The following is an 18,951-nucleotide window of genomic DNA, read 5'->3' as shown; positions in this document are numbered from 1 at the left end:
AGGCATATCTCTTTCTGCTATATATAAAAGACTCCTTTCTTCTTTTTCCCCTTTATACCAGGACAGGATAATGTGGTTACTATATACCACAACTTTTACTTGCACCAAGTAAGATTTTTCTTACCTAAATTTATCTCATATTCAAACAGCCCAAACTGTACCATGCAAATGTATCTTGTCTGGATATAAAATATAGACAAGATTTCAGAAACTTTCATAAACCCAGAAAAAAATGTTATGTCACTCTCATTTCTAAAATATCTTCTTTTCATGCTAACATACATAATCATCTCCTTTTATTCCATTCTTAATGAAAACAGAGTACAGCTGTTTTCCACATTAAATATGGGAACATTATTAAAAATCAACTCGTCTCTACATGTTACAAAGGTTTATTGTTTCAGACGTTTTTCCCTTTCCCAACAGATTTCTGTTAACTTTGTTCCTAATAAGAGAGAAATAAGCATCTATTGCAAGTACAATAAATAAGGAAATAGAAATCATGAATAAGATGCTAAGTATGGAAAAATTTAATTTACTTTTAGTTGGATGCAACTAGATACTTGTTAACTGCCTACTTGTTAAGTACATGTTTAAAATAGTTCCACATACACGTTGGATCATATAAATAAGTACACTTCTAGAAAATTACAAGCTTATGAATTTTAGGACTAGAAAATTAGAATCCAAAAATACATACCCATCATCAGAGCCACTGCAAAGAATTCCCTCCCGCAGAGGAGACCACCTAACATGGAACACCTTCTCTGTGTGCCCACTAAACACTTTCAGTGGTTGATCCGAACTGGTGGCCACATAATAGACACGAACATTTTTGTCTTCACAGCCAGTGGCTATCATGTCTCTGAAATATCACCCACGGCACATAAAAAAATAAAAAGTTTGATATTATTTGTTACTGATAGCTTTTAAATGCACACAGTTCTAACTTCTAAAATGAGAATTTTTTGCTTCCTTAATGAAGTTACACTGAAAACTTACAAAAGTAAAAACATCATTTACAGCAACTGCTCTAGTACAGAGTTTCTCAATGTTTCCTTTCAATCAGTTGTGTTTTTTATTTATGAGAGATAATGGCACAGTCATTTCTATACATTCTTTTTCAAGATGTCTAGATTCATAACTTTAGTATTTCTCAGACCTTTATATTTTGCAACTACTGGGTCTTAAGAAGGGTCTTGAATGGTCAGTGACTGAGATTTGCTTAATTGCTGGTAGGCACGTTATTAATTACTACATGCCCTGACCGTTGGTAAATTTTGTTGTGGTAGGCATATAAATAGCAATGCTTCCCCCAGAAGTGTGCTAGGAAAGCTCCCCGCAGAGCCAGGGTCGTCTCATCTGACAGTAAGTCACATTCCTGGTTTTCCAATTCTCTCTGGTGAGATGCTTAACTGTTTGATCCAACAGAATCCTCTGGGAATATAATACGTGGATCTGATCTTTTAACGATCTTGGCTCTATCTCTAAGAGAGTGAGATAGCAAAGCAACTATTTGTACCCTAGCCGTCATGCCTGGAATACTGTTCCCAACGGAATTCGAGTACTAGGCAGACCTGTGGCATCAGGTACCAGCCAGAACAGTCTCCCCGAGGAACATTAACAACCGTATAAACAGTCCCCAGACTTTAAAGGTAAAGAGGGGAAGTTACACGTTTTAGACCCAGCTGTTATCAAAACCTTCTCCAAACTTCAAATTGTTGATTTTTGTCGCATGGGTTGTAATACCTGTATTTATTTAACCTTACATGCATAAATACACCAGTTGGTAAACTGCATGCCAATCTATAAATGTGTCGATTACATGTGCCCAAGGCCCACTGATAAACAGCCCGTTCCTCTATGTGGGAAAATATATTTTGCATAATACAAATATTTACACGTATACACGGGCATATTTCTGTATATATGTCTATGCAGATACATAAAGATAAAATCTTAGAAATGAAAAAATATTCAAAGAAGGTACATACAGATATTCAAATTATAAATTCAGAAATATCTTATGAATAAACTTTTATAAGTTCAAGGTGTTTTTCACTTATCTCCTAGGATGCTAAGTGGAATATAAATATAGAAATTAGAACATTTAGAAAAGATTTTTTAAAATAATAGTGAAATTTTAAAATAAAAAATGAAATTTATTAGGTAGGCTTGATAGTAAACACAATAGTTAAGTATAAAGGACTTTTTTTAAAAAAAAAGAGTTTTCTTAACCAACAAGGCATACTGCATTAATTTCTAATTTTTATTCCTACCGGTCAAATTCTTATTAACCCTATAAAACAGAGAAATAAGAATGTGGAACTGTTCTGTTGATCATATGCAAGGTAATTCTACTCATTTTTATATTCAACAAATATTTATTAAACATCTGGTTTTTTCAAGGCATAGTGAGGGTCAGAAGTACAGTGTTTTGCTGATAATATACTGCTAAAAACAGATAACCACTACTGATCTCATGGAGCTTACATTCTACAGGGTGAAGCAGCCAATTCACAAATAAAACTTAATTTTATGATGTTAAGTGCACCCAAGGCTTATTATACCATAGGGGAAATTTACCTAATATGGGGGTAAGGGAAGACTTTTCTCCAAAAGTGGTTTTTTGAGCTGAGAGCTGAAGGATAGGGAGAAGTTACTTATATCCGGCCCGGGTTGGGAGGAGTTGTATGTGGTGGGATGGGAAGTAGAATCCTAGATGGAAGGGGAAACAGGAGTGAAAGCCTTGGGGTGAAAATGAGCTGGCTGGTTCAAGAAATCGAAAGCCACTGTGGCTGGATATAAGGAACAAGGGAAGCAAGGCTTGTAATGTGATACTAAAGTACAAAGGAATGGGATTATACAGGGACTCCCTTGTAGGACTGGCTAAGATTCTGCACATTATCCCAAGGTCAATGGGAAACTGTTGAAGGATTTAAGCAGGAGAATGCCGTGCTCACATCTGCGGTTTTAAACGCTCACTCTGACAGCAACCTAGAGAACACAGAGAGAGGAAGTGGTGACGAAAGGTGTGAATTCTGGAATTGATTTAGAAGACTTTTGCAGAAGTCCCCAAACAGACAAATGTCATTAGTTTAGTCGCTGGAGGGATGGTTGGGTAAAGAAGGATATTTAGATGGAGGATATGACAGGAATTGATGGCTGGCTGCAAGTGAAAATTGAGAGATAATACGGTCTAAAAGAAGAGGGCTTCCCTGGTGGCGCAGTGGTTGAGAGTCCGCCTGCTGATGCAGGGGACGTGGGTTTGTGCCTCGGTCCGGGAAGATCCCACATGCCGCGGAGCGGCTGGGCCCGTGAGCCATGGCCGCTGAGCCTGCGCGTCGGGAGCCTGTGCTCCGCAACGGGAGAGGCCACAACAGTGAGAGGCCTGCGTACCGCAAAAAAAAAAAAAAAAAAAAAAAGAAGAGGATGAAATAAAGGTACACTCAGATAAATAAAAACAGAGAATTTATCACCAGCAGAAGCACGCTAAAGAAATGCTAAAGTGAGTTGATCAGAATATAAAGTTCACAGTTGCAAATAAGGAAATGCAAGAAGGAATACAGAGCAGTGGTTGAGAATCTGCCTGCTAATGCAGTGGACACGGATTCGAGCCCTGGTCTGGGAAGATCCCACATGCCGCGGAGCAGCTGGGCCCGTGAGCCATGGCCGCTGAGCCTGCGCGTCGGGAGCCTGTGCTCCGCAACGGGAGAGGCCACAACAGTGAGAGGCCCGCCTACCACAAAAAAAAAAAAAAGAAGAGGTTAAGGATTTGGGCTTTAGCAGTTTGTTGTTTGCATTTTCAGGCCACTGAGGTGGGAAATACTGCAGAAGAGCTGGTCACGAGCTCATTTTAGAGCCTCTAACCGGGGACCTCCCTGGCAGTCCACGGTTAAGACTTTGCCTTCCAATGCAGTGGGTATGGGTTCGATCCCCAGTCGGGGAGCTAAGATCCCACGTGCCTCGGGGCCAAAAAAACCAAAACATAAAGCAGAAGCAATATTGTAATAAATTCAATAAAGATTTTTAAAATGGTCCACATAAAAAAATTTTTTTTAAAAGTACCTGTAACTGTGTAATAAATGCTTCTGTATTTACTGGAAGAAACTCATAGATCCATCATTTTGTATAATATGTGATTTGACTCAGAACACAGTGTAATAAGGTTTTAATATTTTAGTATGTATATTTTACGACTCTAATATGGAAAAGCATAATTCACATTGTTTTCACAATATTTAAAGAAAGTTTGAATTTTTAAAGATAATTTATATCCCATCAAAGAGAGGTTTGAAACACAAGATTCTTGGAAGTGCAGTGGCTTAAAGGATCAATTTTAGTGAAGGGTTGACTTGGATTAATTTTTAAATCTAAGCTGATCTTTAATGCCAGGCTCTTAAGCAAGGTTGACCTTTCAAAACCATTCTAAGTTCTGTGTCATGGGAAATCACCCAAGGCCGTGGCATTTGCATTAGGTGGAGGCAATGGAAAGTCACGGGGAACAAAATACCATTGCACAGATTCCTAAAAAGGGTTCAGAGAAAGGGCCACGTTCCTCAGAAGACACACACAGATTGGACTGATTTCCACGTTTCATTAGTTAGTCATATGCTTTTCCTTAAAGCAGCAGGAAATAGCTTGAAAGTAGGAAATCAGTATTTCTAAATCATATAAAAACCTCACGGAATAAAAACAGACGGTTACACATGCAATTACAAGGCTAGGCAAAGGGAATATTACCTAAAAAGAGTCATGAATATTACCTATGGAAATAACCTTAAACTTTATGGCTATTCAAAATCTCTGAAATGTAATTATTACTTATTTCCGGAAAAAATACTTACCTGTTGTTTTGGCTCCAATCACAACCAAACACTGCAGCTGGATGTTTGTATTTGTGTAGTACTTTACCATCAACTGTTCGAATAATACTGAAATTAAGTATAATATATTAATAGAAAATTACAACAGTCTAAATACATCATTCAAGGGAAGAAAGCCAGAACTGTAAAATTTGAACATAAGTGTTTTAGGAAAGAGACCTTGTCTGCAAAGCACAAGGAACATTTAAAAGTACTGTGTAAATATTACCAATTATGAGTAAGGATATTTATATCACATAGTATTAATTATGGTAACCCACTGAAACCAATTTAAAGGAGATACATTTTTATTTAGAAACTATTTCTTATATTTTTAATTAGGGAAATACATAGTTTAATACATATGTTTTAAAATATATGCATTAGATTTCAGCTTCAAAATTTAACAGTTCAAAATGTATGTTTAAAACAACTCATTTATAGTGTTGGGTTCATGCACTATTACACCAACTGCAAGACATATAATATTTTCATGGCATATTTTAAGTGATACAACTAGAACTTCAGAGGACCCCTTCTCCCAAAACAGATCCTATATACCTTCACTGCAAAAACAAAAGCAGCTCTAATACCCTTCTATTATATTGCCATAGTGCAAGGGCTACTGATTCCATAGGGACACAAAGCTGTGTATAAATTAACATATTGCAAAGTTTTAAAAGTCTTTGGAAAAGACCCTTTTAAAACATCACTAGGCCCACCAAAACTTTGAGGTTACTGGAGAGTGGTGGTGATCTACGCTTCCAAATATTTAGTCATTGACTGTGGTATTTATCAAATAAGTTATGCCCTGAGAATATATGGTAAAGCTAATCATGTATCACCTAGTCAAAAAACTCTTACATACATCTTTCGTATTTTGGTATGTATCAATGAGCAAATAGTCATTTTCAAGGGAAAAAAATCACTAACTGTCGTTTCTGAAAATTTTAACTTCTTGGTAAAGATCTTTGGTTTCCATAACTACTGTATTTTCCACTGAAACTAAAAAGTGAGGATGAGAAGATTTTGGGCTGGGCAAAACCTAAGAGGAGATAAACTTTACTACTTCTCAACAACCATAAGTGCTTATACTACCCGTCAAAGATGACAATACCTATAGCTATAGGGTAGCACCACTGGATTAAAAACATTTTTTTTAACTCAAAGGCAATTCTTCCCTTACATATATTTCTTGGAAGCCTCCTTTTTCCTGGGACTCAACAGAATTAAGAAAGCACATATTTCTGAGAAGTTAGTCACTTTCTAAAAATAGGCATTTCCCACAGGCATGGTCTTATTGCTCCTTACAAAGCCTTTTTATCCTTTTAAAAATAATAACACCTACTGTGAACAAGTTTCTAGAGCACTTGATACCTCTTTAATCACTTGCGAAACTGAAATACCACTCCCTCAAAATGTGATGAAAATTAGACTCTGTGAAAGTCCTTTAAGTTTCTTTGAGGTAAGTCATGGTATTCTAGTTAAAATTCGAGTAGTATTTTCATTTAGAAAGAATTAGTGGTTTGTTTATTTTTAAACATCATTGCATTGTTATTTATTACTGATATATCATAGCAATGTAGCATGTGCCTATGCGGGCTTATAAATAATATTTATGATAGTAGGTAGAGCTGTACAAATGGAATCTCATCGAACATTTTAATGTATGTGCTAACATGATACAATTGATATTATCAAATGTATCTTTTATAAACAGTGTAATTTCATACATAGTACTTACCAGTAACCATCACCACTGCAGGTTGCTATTCTTTTGGAATCTTTATGACTCCAGGCAATGCAGAATATTCCATTTTTTCCATGCTTCAAAAAATGTAAAATACCTATCAATAAGAAATAATTCACCCCTTTTTCCTCTTATTTATTTATTTCTTCTAATATTACTTTGCTATTAGGAACTTGCTCTAGATGATGCTACAGAGACACTACTGTCAACAGCAGAAGGCTGAATACATACTTTAAAGAATGTGTAATGCTGTCAACACTTAAGAAACAAAACCATTGTTTCAAGACATAAATGGTTGGCTCTATTTCCTTTTTGTGGACACTGGTAAACACCCAGAATCTGCTTCCTCAGCCATCTGTAGAATTAAGCTCTGCTTAATAGCTTAATACCTTTTTCTGTAAAAGCCCTTCTGGAGATGAAGATATTTCTCTATCTGCTTTCTAACCCAGTTAGGCTCCTAAAACTACAGTATAAGAGATGCTGCAAGCAGCTGTTATTATTGATTGTTCTTCTAAATTTCAAAATTTTATTTTTATGAAACAAAGAAGGTTTAAGGTTATTATTATAACAAATCACTCTGTATTTACCTGTACTCTATGTTTATCTGTATTCTTGGACTGGGAAAGGGTAAAGGAATACAGTCACAGCTGGTATGATGAGAATTTTTAAAAACACAAAGAATATACTTTATACATAGGAATGTCATTCATCAACTAGGTAATGGGTGAATAAAGGTTGCAACCAATCCATTTCCGAATTTTGTTTAAATCATTTCCGTTTTATATAGCACTTAAATCGTGGCTGCTCTTAAGGGAAGACTAAAGTGACTTTTTATCTGGAGCTTTAAGGCTGTTTTACTAAGGTGGTCTCCAGTTTGCTATTTTTACCTTTCTTGGGGGATCAAGGTGGGTAGCTTTATAAAGATGAACACAAGAATGGAGGTAGTCTCTATACTCACTCAGTTGAAGGAGGGGAGGTCCTCCATCAGCTGTGCTCGTCCCCGTGAACGGGGCACTCATGGCTCCCTCACGTCCTGCATTTTATTTGGTGAGGCATGTGTAACTTAGTTAACTGAAGCTGGCAGTGTTCATTTTCCCCACATTTATTATCCTAGATGTAAGCGGTTTCGATATTGGTCTTAACTATGCTATTGGAGCTGGGAAAGACATAAATGGACGTAAGAGACGTCCCTGATGCTCAGGGCTGGGCTGCTGGAGTCAGGCTGCACCTGCCGAGTGCTAATAGGAAGATACTTAGTTGACAGGACGCCAAGATGCTAGAAGAAGAAATCGACAGATTTGACATCCAAGGGTAAGATTCTTGAATTAGGTCAAAAGTTGCTTTTCCAGGTTCATCTTTTCTTCTTATATCCTTACTTATTATGGGATATGCATCGTTCTGGTGACGGGGAGGGCAGAAGGCGGGCTGGGGGAGTGCTGAACTGAGAACATTGTTGTTAAGTAGAGAAAGGGAAGGATGACCTGTAGTCCTTTGCCAAAGTTTCCTCTTTTGAGAGCAGAATTGCACACTGGTGGTTGTTGAAGTTTCCCTACAGCTCTGCATTTGTCACATAACTTCCGTAACCCCTGGAAGATCAACGCTACTTGATTTTCAGAGAGAGAACAGTCTTTTGTATAAATGGTTTTAAAGCCTCGATACATAAATAATTATCAAGTAAGTTATATGTTTGACAAACTTCAACAGTAATCATTTGAAATGAATGAAATTTCAAGAAAGTGACAGACAATCCTAGATGCTGTTCACATTTCCCTCCATTCACAACGAACATACTGTAACGAGAGCATACGTATTTACAAAATATTAACAGAACTCAGGGAAATATGAGATGACAATTTAACTCCAAGCAGAAGGAAAAGTACAATCTGTGACACTACAAATAGGAAGAGAGGAGCTTTTGGAACTTGTCATGGAAAAATGGAATTTGAGACTTGGAAGGAAACCTAAGAAATTATATAATCCAACTTCACCTTATAAAATGAACAATCAGAAGAGATATGGGAACATATGTACATGTATAACTGATTCACTTTGTTATAAAGCAGAAACTAACACACCATTGTAAAGCAATTATACTCCAATAAAGATGTTAAAAAATAAATAAATAAATGAACAATCAGCTTCAAGGCAATAAAATTATCCTCTCTATGTCAAGAGCTAATCAGTGACAAAATTGGGACTATAATTTGGGTCTTGTTCTGAGTTTAGTCTTTTTCCAACTTTTGAATATTTGCCTAGACAATTTTGTGGAAGGCGACCCAAAATTCCTTTGAACCTCTCATGCAACTTTAGGTGAATTTTTGTATCTTAGGCTCAGCTACGTTTTTCAGAATTCTTTTAGCACGTGCATGTCCTCTTGGATTTTCTTCTAATTAAAAGACTACAATGCCACCTGGTGACTCACTAATAAATTAAGAGAGGAAAGCATTTAAAAAACGTGAAGCCATATAAGGCATTATGTTATTCGACTAGCAATAAATACATCTTACCTCATTAAATCGTTGTACGATTTTGCCCTTTTTAATATCCCAAATAAAAGCACCATTTCGAGAAGTTGCTCCAGCAATACAATTTAAATCACCTTAGGAAACAATTTGTTAGACATTATATGGAATGTTTGCCACAAATGTTAATTCTTTTCAAAAATGTAATTTTTGAAAAAGTAAGACTTGAGTTTGCAAAGTGGCTCTTTTTTTTAAATAATGAAAATTATCAAATGTATGCAAATATAGCAAGAACAGTATAATGCATGAATCCATCATACAATTTCAACAATTATCAAAATATGGTCAATCTTTTTTTGTCTATAGCCCCCTACTGGATTTCTTTGGAGCAAATCTCTAACATTGTATCCTTGAGGATGGATGTCTAAAATACAGGAACTCTTTTATTAACATGACCAAACTACTACAATCACAAATAGAAAAATTATCAAAAATTCCTCAATATTATTACATATCCATTCGGTATTTACATTTTTCTGACCATCTAGTAATTTTTTTAATGGTTAGGAAAGTATTTCTCTAAGCAGGACACATGAAAAAATTTATTTTCTCCATCAAAGACATAAACAATGCTCTTTGTTTTTAAGAAGTTAAAAAAATCTGTTAAAATTGAACTGCAGCTAAGTTAGTAGCTCGTCTTGAATTTTTTGCAAGGCAGTCAAAGAAGAGGTTTGCTCCATTAGAAGAAAGAAATAGCTGTTATCCGTCTCCTAGGAGTAAAAATATGGAGGAATTATTTCGTGATAAATGACTGTAAATACTAAAAGAAAAGCCCTCACCATTTTTTTCTAGGGTTTTCATTCTGCTACCCTTTTAGTGCTCTAAAATTATTGGGGGTAAGTTTCCATATTTATATGCACTTCTAAAAATTTCCCAGTGATATCTACTCTAAAAATAAAGGAAATTTTGCAATCATCTATAACCTACTCTACTTCCATCCAGTGTCAACCTTTGCTAATCTTTTAAGTTTCATCCATATTTACCTAACAATAGTGATTCATCAGTAATCACTTTGCAAAAAGTGGCAGAATTTCCATTTTACAACATTTTTATTTTCTTAAGGCAAATTCTCAATGTAGAGAGTGAAATAAGCTTGAAGTAAGATTGGGCCTTCTGTGTTATGATTTGAAACAATGGTTTTCACAGTCACAATTTCTATTCAAGCTTTAGGTTTGAGACTTGAACACGTTTTGTAGAAGAAAGAATGATCAGCTCGTTGCTGTTACAGTGTCACCGCACTGGTGGCCCAATTCCTGTATCTCAACCCAGCAGGCCCTGCTGTGACGATGCAAACTACCATGACTAAGAGCACAGGCTTCAACATCAAATTGACGAGGGTTCAAATCTTGACTCCACCACTACTCCCTATGTATATAATCTTGGGTAAGTTACTCAACCTCTCTGACCTCAGATCCTCTTAAATAAATGTTGGCTCTCACAATCGAAAGTAAAGTGAAGATGGAGGTAAAGAAGGGAGCAGAAAAGAGTGCTAGTTCTTTTTGTTCCTTACATCTTTTTTTTTTGCTGTATGCGGGCCTCTCACCGCTGCAGCCTCCCCCGTCGCGGAGCACAGGCTCCGGAGGCACAGGCTCAGCGGCCATGGCTCACGGGCCCAGCCACTCCGCGGCATGTGGGATCCTCCCGGACCGGGACACGAACCCGCGTCCCCTGCACCGGCAGGCGGACCCTCAACCACTGCGCCACCAGGGAAGCCCTGTTCCTTACTTATTAATTAGTGAAGTAACATTTTTTTCCAATTAGCTTTGGATCTATAATGGCACTAAGTATTTTCTGCTTCAGAGAACAGCTGCTGTCATTAAGACTTGGAAGTAAAACCTTCTTCTAGATCTTCTCACGGTAGGAGATAAGGAATATAAAAATAGTAGTTCTTTACCTTTTTTGTGTCATGGACTTCTCTGAAAATCTGATAGCTATGATAATCTTTGACAGATATAGGAACATGCACACATATGCTAAAAATTATGCATAAAATTCCAAGAGAATCCCAAATTCTCTGAAGACATCAAAACCCTGACAGCGCATATATTCAGGGCTAAAAATCTCTGTGCACAAGGAGATAAGCTAAAAAATAAGCTACATCTTAGTTATAAGTGGGTTTTAAATTAATGTTAGTATTAGGACAAATAAGTAAAGCATTCTACATAGTTTATAAAGTGAAAAATTCATTTTAGGTGTGTAAAATTATTTATTACAGGAAGAAAATATTTGGGAAGAAAATGTCAGAGGTTTCATAGGACATCTCTTTTTTACGTACAAGAAGGTATAAAGGTAGCATCATTCTGAGATCAAAGAAAAGACCCTATTATAGCATAAAAGTTCTTCAATATTACAAAAGCGGAGTTTATATAGAATCACATGCTCACAATTAAACTGTGATGATATATAATCATTCATATTCACAAAACAGATGTATCAGAGAAAGACAGGTATTATAATTTTTAGAAAATACATGTTTTATTTTCATATATTTGATTCACATGAAAATTTTAAGGAAAACTTCTATAATGTAAAATACACTGCACCTTCTTAGGCACATCTATACAAATGCAGCTAAAACTAGATGCGTCAGTATCATCCTGATTTACTGGGGCTTTTCTTTATGACTATGTCATATAGAAAGGCCGAGAAATCAACGTGCTTGGGCAAGGAGTCTATTCTACAACCCACAAAAACTGCACCAACCACTATGTTGGTACTGATCTGCCTCCACAATCATTTGGAGTAAGATGACACTGTGAGGAAGAAGATAATACAAATGAAAATAAAAGTTAGGAAAGTCGGGCTTCCCTGGTGGCGCAGTGGTTGAGAGTCCGCCTGCCGATGCAGGGGACGCGGGTTCGTGTCCCGGTCCGGGAAGATCCCACATGCCACGGAGCGGCTGGGCCCGTGAGCCACGGCCGCTGAGCCTACGTGTCCGGAGCCTGTGCTCCGCAACGGGAGAGGCCACAACAGTGAGAGGCCCGCGTACCACAAAAACAAACAAACAAACAAAAAAGTTAGGAAAGTCATTTGATTGTATTCCTGATTTTAATAAAATACTTCTTACCTGGAGCCCATGAAAGGGAATAAATAACCCCTTCATTCCCTGGGGAAGTGTACACTGCCGTCAGTGTGTTTATATCCCAGACTTTTATTGTGCCGTCAAAGGAAGCTGTTGCTAAAAGATTGGGATCATCAGGTTTGAATTTGCAGTCAAAGATAGTTTCCACGTGACCCTAGGGATGCAGCATAAAAAAACATAGAACAAACCCAGACAAAATGTGAGTCCTCAGCAGGGCTGTATTCTATTTTACACAGAGGCTTAAGGATCATGAGAATAGAAGTTCGTAGACTCATAGAATTATTATGACTCCATAATAGAAATAAATCTTAGAAAACACTTAATCCAAGCTTGCTCATTTCATGAATGAGAACAAGAAAGCTCAGAGTAACTGGCAGAGGTGGACTTCTCCTTCCTTCTGAAAGAATATTCTATTTCTCATTTTGCTTCCAAAATATACTACAACTATGTGATTTTCCACTACACAAAGGAGTAACGTAGCCCACACAATAATGGGAAAACTACCAAATGCAGAGTAATTCTGATAAGCTAAACAGACATTAATATTTAAAGAAGTTTAATGTTTATAATGTTTACAATTAAATAATTTTAATAGTTCTATACATTTTTCTAAAATGTTTCAATCAACCAAGATAAAGTCCTAATATATGATTCTCTATGAAAATAATTTTAGAATATCATCAATAATACATAAGTAAAAGTAAACATCATTTTATACACAAAATAAGTATTGTGTATAAAAGAATGACCACAAACATACCAAGTCCCTAAGAAAATCCCACTTCTTAGCTCCCATATCATAAAGTCCAACTCCACCATCCAAGAAACAGCACACTGCGTGACCAGGAGGAACAGAAAATGCTTGATTCTGTGTCAAAGCTGGGGGTGGTACTGCTTCACTCGTTGAGGATGTATAATGATTTTTGGTTGGGGACTGGATTGAAACTAGAAAAGAAAAAAATAAATAAACAAGTAAATATTTATGCCAGTATCTTCCCATAGGCTGGAATGAAGCCACAGGACTTAATTTACAAAGATGCTCTTTGTTTTCTTTTATCCAGAATTTATATCAGTAAACTCTTAAGCAATGATCAGATTTTCTGCCACAGGAGTACTTTAGCAGCGTTGCCCATATTTATATATTTATATATACAAAATGGGATATTATTTTGAAAAGAGGTGTATAGAAGTGCAGGTGGTGCAAAATGAATGAAAATTAGTTTCTGAGGAATCACAGTATGTGGTGAGTATTTGGTTTCTTATTGCCCCATAAATTAAAGCACAGCACGATTATTTCTGAATTAAAAGTTTCTTTCAAAGTGCTGATGTAATAGCTTACTTCTTCCTCTATACAAGCAAACACACACGCACCTGAACTTTTTTCTTTTAAAACTAATAACTCTCTTCCACTAATTTTCAATCCAAAGAAAATAATTTTTTTTTTCTTTTTTTTGCGGTACGCGGGCCTCTCACTGCTGTGGCCTCTCCCGTTGCGGAGCAACAGGCTCCGGAAGCGCAGGCTCAGCGGCCATGGCTCACGGGCCCAGCGGCTCCGCGGCATGTGGGATCCCGGACCGGGGCACAAACCCGTGTCCCCTGCATCGGCAGGCGGACTCTCAACCACTGCGCCACCAGGGAAGCCCGAAAATAATTACTTTTGAGATTATTTATAATTCACTTTAATTTAGCACCTAAATTAAGAATTACAACTGATATACATTTGCATCTTAATTTCTCTCTTCTTCCTCAATTTTTACTGTTCATAGACTTTCAATTACATAAATGTCTCCTTGTTCAGTTATTTTCTTTGTATTCTTTATCACATATTTTGTCTTCTTTCAAAAAGCTTTTCCTTAGAACATAAATATACTCTTGTAAATATAATTCAAAATAATGATACCACCATAAATTATCAGACCAATCTAGATTAATTACACACTGGAATATAAATATTTCCCAGTATATTGTCTTTTTTGACTCAAATATAATAAAGTCTTTCTTATTGCATTCATTAGGATAATACTCATTTCTTAGAATCGGAGAACGACAGGCAGTCCAAACTAGAATGAACCATTAATAACAAAAGAAGCATTTGGTTCAATGAAATTTTGCTGAAAGTTTGGTTAAAATTAATATAATCCATGACTGTTTTCTAATATTTTAATTTGTTGATATTATAGGTGGTTTTGACACCCTTTATGCTCCTATCAATCCATAATTCATCTTTTTTTCAGAATTTGATGATTATGTCTACATTTAAAGTTTTTCATTTTTACATAAATTTTCTTACGCCACACTTTCTGTTACATTAAAAAATTGGGAGAAAAAACTATCAACAACCTGAAAGGAATGACTCAAAAATGACAAGATCAGTATGTGCTTCTTTATATTTCCTGACTTTTCTCTAATGGGCCTGGACCACTTTTGCAATAAGAAAAATATAAGGAAGTAAAGAACCTATGATATTTCAGTCATCTTACGAGATGGGTGTTCACAGCAAATAAACAAAGAAAAAAATAGTTCCAAAAAATGCAGGATACGTAAACATATGCCAGTCCCCAGCATACTATCAATACAGTCCTAATGCTTCTAGACCCTCCAGTTTCCAGGATTTAGAAGTATTAGGAAAAGCTTAAATTTGTGAAAAGACTGGAGGTTCAAATACAGAGAGTTTCTACTACTTGCCATTGCCCACAAAATTAGATACTAAATTCGCTAACCAAAACAGCATTATTTTGAACAGGCCTCACTAATTATTTAGTATATCATAGACAGCAGTGAGTAAGGAGGAATCAATAACTCTAGGTTGTTCAATCACTACTCTTTTCCCCAAGTTTTTTTATGATCCACACAGAAATAAAAGAAACACTACCAACCATGCAGAGTAACCACAGTTGACTTAAATAGGAAGTCAATTTCTTTTCCCTCATATTTAGGAAAAATTCTAATTCTAAACCTCCCCCCCATACTCCAGATTTTTCTTTTATACCTTAAATGTATTTTATAATTTTTTCTTAATCATAGAAGTAATAAAAGGTAATTAGAAAAAAACACAAAAATAAATGAAGAACATCTATAATACTAACTACTAATCCTGCAACAAACATGCAATACGTTCAAACATGGAATATATATTCTAGATCCTACATTTCCAATGTTTAGTTTATTTTAACTTTGTTATAAACCATATAGATTGTAAAAGAGCCATGTTTAAAACAAAGTCCCCTAGTTCAGACCAATTTTATTTAATCCCATCACTCTTGATATTTTTTATTTTCACCAATATCATTGTCTCATTTTCCCCACGTAGATTTGAGATTATCTTAATATCCTCACTTAATAGCATTTTTAAATGTAACTTTGCTCTAAATATTTTCAATTTAGCAATATTAGATATTGTGTGGCTTTGATGGTACCTTTAGCACGTATATTGTCAAAGGCTATTTTTTTAAATTTACTTTTCAGTAGCAGTATTTGATACGTTTATATCATTATATCACTCATTTTATTGGATAGCAGCAAGTACGATATTTTAAAATATCCAATTTTGATATTTTTACTTACATTTCTTCCTTGGAGGAGAATTCAGTACGTGTAAGCAGTGAAACCCTGTTTTCTTTAATTTAAAATTATCAACAGGTGTTGCTCTAGAAACATTCCAAACGCGCAAAACACCCACTTGAGAATCTAGTCAGATCCAGAAAAAAGCATTATATTAACAAATTTTATTTGAAACATAAAATGCCTAGATATAAAAGTAATAACAAAATTTCAACTTGCCAGATTTTTAGCACCACTTACTGACATTCTTCACACAGTAATATTATATCATAATACAAAGAAACAGCCGAAGTGATATTCATCCTTTCAATTTTTGGCACGTTTTGTCTTTTTTTTCCTGTTCCAAATCCCCTTCTCGGGTGAGAGACTGCCTGCCTTGGGAGCTTCCCCGACAAAGATCATTATGACAATGTGACCACAAAAAAGCACCCCAGGGACACACTTGCTCTAGGAAAGCCAGCCACAGAAAACTTTCCACCTCTACCATTAAGTAACCCTTCACCTTTCGAAATGCTTGTACACTGCTTCCTTGCTCACTTGCAGCCAAACAAGGACTGCCTGATATACCTGAAGATTAATTAGAAAGCCCCCTCCTTCGAAAAATCCTACCTTAATAAGCTGCTCTGGAAAGAGTCTGGCAGTTCCTCAAATGATTAAACGCAGAGTCACCATGTGACCCAAAAATTGCACTCCTGCATATACACCCAACCGAATTACAGACATGTGTCCCCATAAAGCCTGCGCACAAATGTTCCCAGCAGCATTGATAACCACACAAAACCGGAAACAAGATAATGTCTATCAGCTGATAAATGGATAAACAAAACCTGGCATATCCATACCATGGAATATTATTCACCTATAAAAAGGAATGAAGTACTCATCCATGCTACATCACAGATGAACCTTGAAAACTCTACGTTAAGTGAAAGAAGCCAAACATAAAAGGCCACATGTTGAATGACTCTGCTTCTATGAAACGTCTGGAACAGGCAAATCCACCAAAAGAGAAAGTAGATTCGTGGTTTACGTACACACTGGAGTGACTAAGGGGTGTGGAGGGCGTAATGAAGAGTGACTTGCGGATGGGTCCAGGGTTTATTAGGGGGATGAGGAAACGCTCTGGAGTTAAATGATGCTAATGGTCGTAGAACTCTGTGAACACAGAGACCACTACACTGTACACTTTAAGTGTACACGGTGAGTTTTTATGGTATGTGAATCTCAGCTCAATAATGATGATAATAATAATAGGTATATTATTATTAATATATATCTATCATTAATTATATCCTGTGAAATTAAAGGCAATGAAGATACATCAATAAGAATCCGTCTACTTCTACGTGCAGTTTAAGTGCTTAAAGAAGTAAAGACTTCTTTAAAAATGTTGAAAAGGTAAAGACTCTTTGTCTTTCATTTTACACTTAGCAAATATGGGAAGTATTTATACAGTAGCTGAAAGTGCTGTCTCTTCAGAGACCTCTCTCTCTCTGAAGCTAAGTAAACGGTAAGAGTCATTTAATTCCTAATTTCTATTTTAAATTCCCCACCTTCCCATCCCCCATCACTTCTTAGTTTTGCTAATTCTCTTATGATTAGGAAATCATGACTGTCAAAATCCTCAGTGAGGCTAACAGACTCCTCATCCAGACAGACTGTTTTTCTAGCCAGTATTTTTACTGTCACCCTGCCATGGCTGAAATTGAACTGCCTTTGTCTTTTGTATACACACAAACACAGACATGCACACATGTGTGTACATATATAACATATCCCAATGTTACCAGAAACCTGGAAAACCGGGCCTTCTTTTCATTTTTATTTGTCATTGTATTAATGATGCACTGTATAAATAAAAGTAAACGAGCTATTTACTATAATAATAATGTTTGAGATATTAATAAGTTTTACACAAAATTAACCAATAAAAGTACAATCTTCCTGATTCAGTTAAAGAATATACACATATTTAAACCTCTGGGAGTAGGGTAAAATTACCTCCAGTTATAAACATGCCAGGAGCACCGGGAACCCAGGCCAAGCACTGCACAGAAGCTACTGCACTGGGAAAATTAAATGTTGTTATGCAACAAAGTGATTCCGAATCTACCAGGCGAATTCCACGATGCAAATTAGCCACTAGGAGGTAATCAGTAGACAGTGGGTCCCATTCCAGGGCTGTAACGGGATCCTCTTCGTCGGTCCCTTCAAGAGATTCAGGTCTCAGAACATGTTTCTGACTTTTACTACCTATTAAAATGTAAAGAGCATGATTTTAAACAAAATTTCCAAAATAAGATTAATCACTGAGATCACATGAACTTTCTCCTTGCATACCACTGATCTCTGAGGGTCCTGGGAATACAAGTCTGGCATTTCTATGCAGAAGTCATAACTGACAAGGGAATGCAGGGGAATTAGAGTTTGCCCTAAGGATGAATGTCGTACTGGACTGCTTTGCCTTGGCAATCCCCAGTACCCTGCATGTTTTTCTATTTGTTACTGAAAAGCTGTAAGAAAAAGACGTAGGAAAATAATATACATCATCTTGTCATCAACTACAATTTCACTGAGTTACAACAGCATAGGGATAGGGAAGTGTTTACCGAAGGGAAGAACAACGTGTTCTGACTAAAAGCACAGACTTTGGAGGGCTGCCTGGGTCCAGATCCTAGTCCCAAGATACTTAATCTCTGTGTGCTCAGTTTTTTATTTTACAGTGGAGAACATAACGATACCAGAGTTTGTTTGTTTGTTCAAGAGTAAACGAGTTAGTTGCTTGAAGTGCTTCAAACAGTGGGGCATACGATAAACAGCATACCAATGTTTATTGTCATCCGTCCTCATTCATCCTATCACTTGTCATATCATAATTCGCTCCTGGCTACCAGAACAAAGAGGCAGCCAGAAAAACAGGGAGATGAAACAAGTGAGATTAAGTGAAGAAAAGGATCAGCAAACAATCCTCTTATTTCTTCCAAAATATATACACGCTGGCGATACGGAAAAAAAAGGCCTTTGCTAACGCACCAATGGGGACTCCAATTAAACAGTTCTCTCGTTCACAAAAGAAAGGCAGTGAAACACTAAGTTTACAGATTACAACCTTAACAGAAGTACCAATTATTCCTAAGTACTGTAAACGTTGAAGAAGTGTCTATTTTTAAA

General features: G+C 36.3%; 1 protein-coding gene across 4 annotated transcripts in view; it reads right to left on the bottom strand.

Annotated features, from left to right (window-relative positions):
* The window catches only part of WDR17 (WD repeat domain 17), an 85,588-nt gene that overhangs the window by 34,372 nt on the left and 32,265 nt on the right, over nucleotides 1-18,951 (bottom strand). For all 4 annotated transcript variants that reach the window (XM_049704152.1, XM_049704153.1, XM_049704154.1 and 1 more), the window contains 8 exons: nucleotides 17,782-18,033; nucleotides 15,784-15,906; nucleotides 12,980-13,164; nucleotides 12,205-12,373; nucleotides 9,123-9,214; nucleotides 6,610-6,692; nucleotides 4,848-4,934; nucleotides 701-865 (listed from right to left, as the gene is read on the bottom strand). In XM_049704152.1, the coding sequence (XP_049560109.1) occupies nucleotides 701-865; nucleotides 4,848-4,934; nucleotides 6,610-6,692; nucleotides 9,123-9,214; nucleotides 12,205-12,373; nucleotides 12,980-13,164; nucleotides 15,784-15,906; nucleotides 17,782-18,033 (1,156 nt within the window). The remainder of the gene's footprint in view (nucleotides 1-700; nucleotides 866-4,847; nucleotides 4,935-6,609; nucleotides 6,693-9,122; nucleotides 9,215-12,204; nucleotides 12,374-12,979; nucleotides 13,165-15,783; nucleotides 15,907-17,781; nucleotides 18,034-18,951) is intronic.

This window comes from Orcinus orca, chromosome 21 (genome assembly GCF_937001465.1).
Source record: "Orcinus orca chromosome 21, mOrcOrc1.1, whole genome shotgun sequence".
In the NCBI taxonomy this organism is placed as follows: Eukaryota; Metazoa; Chordata; class Mammalia; order Artiodactyla; family Delphinidae; genus Orcinus; species Orcinus orca.
The sequence above is the reverse complement of the archived record's forward strand: the minus strand, read 5'-3'. Positions and strand labels throughout refer to the sequence as shown.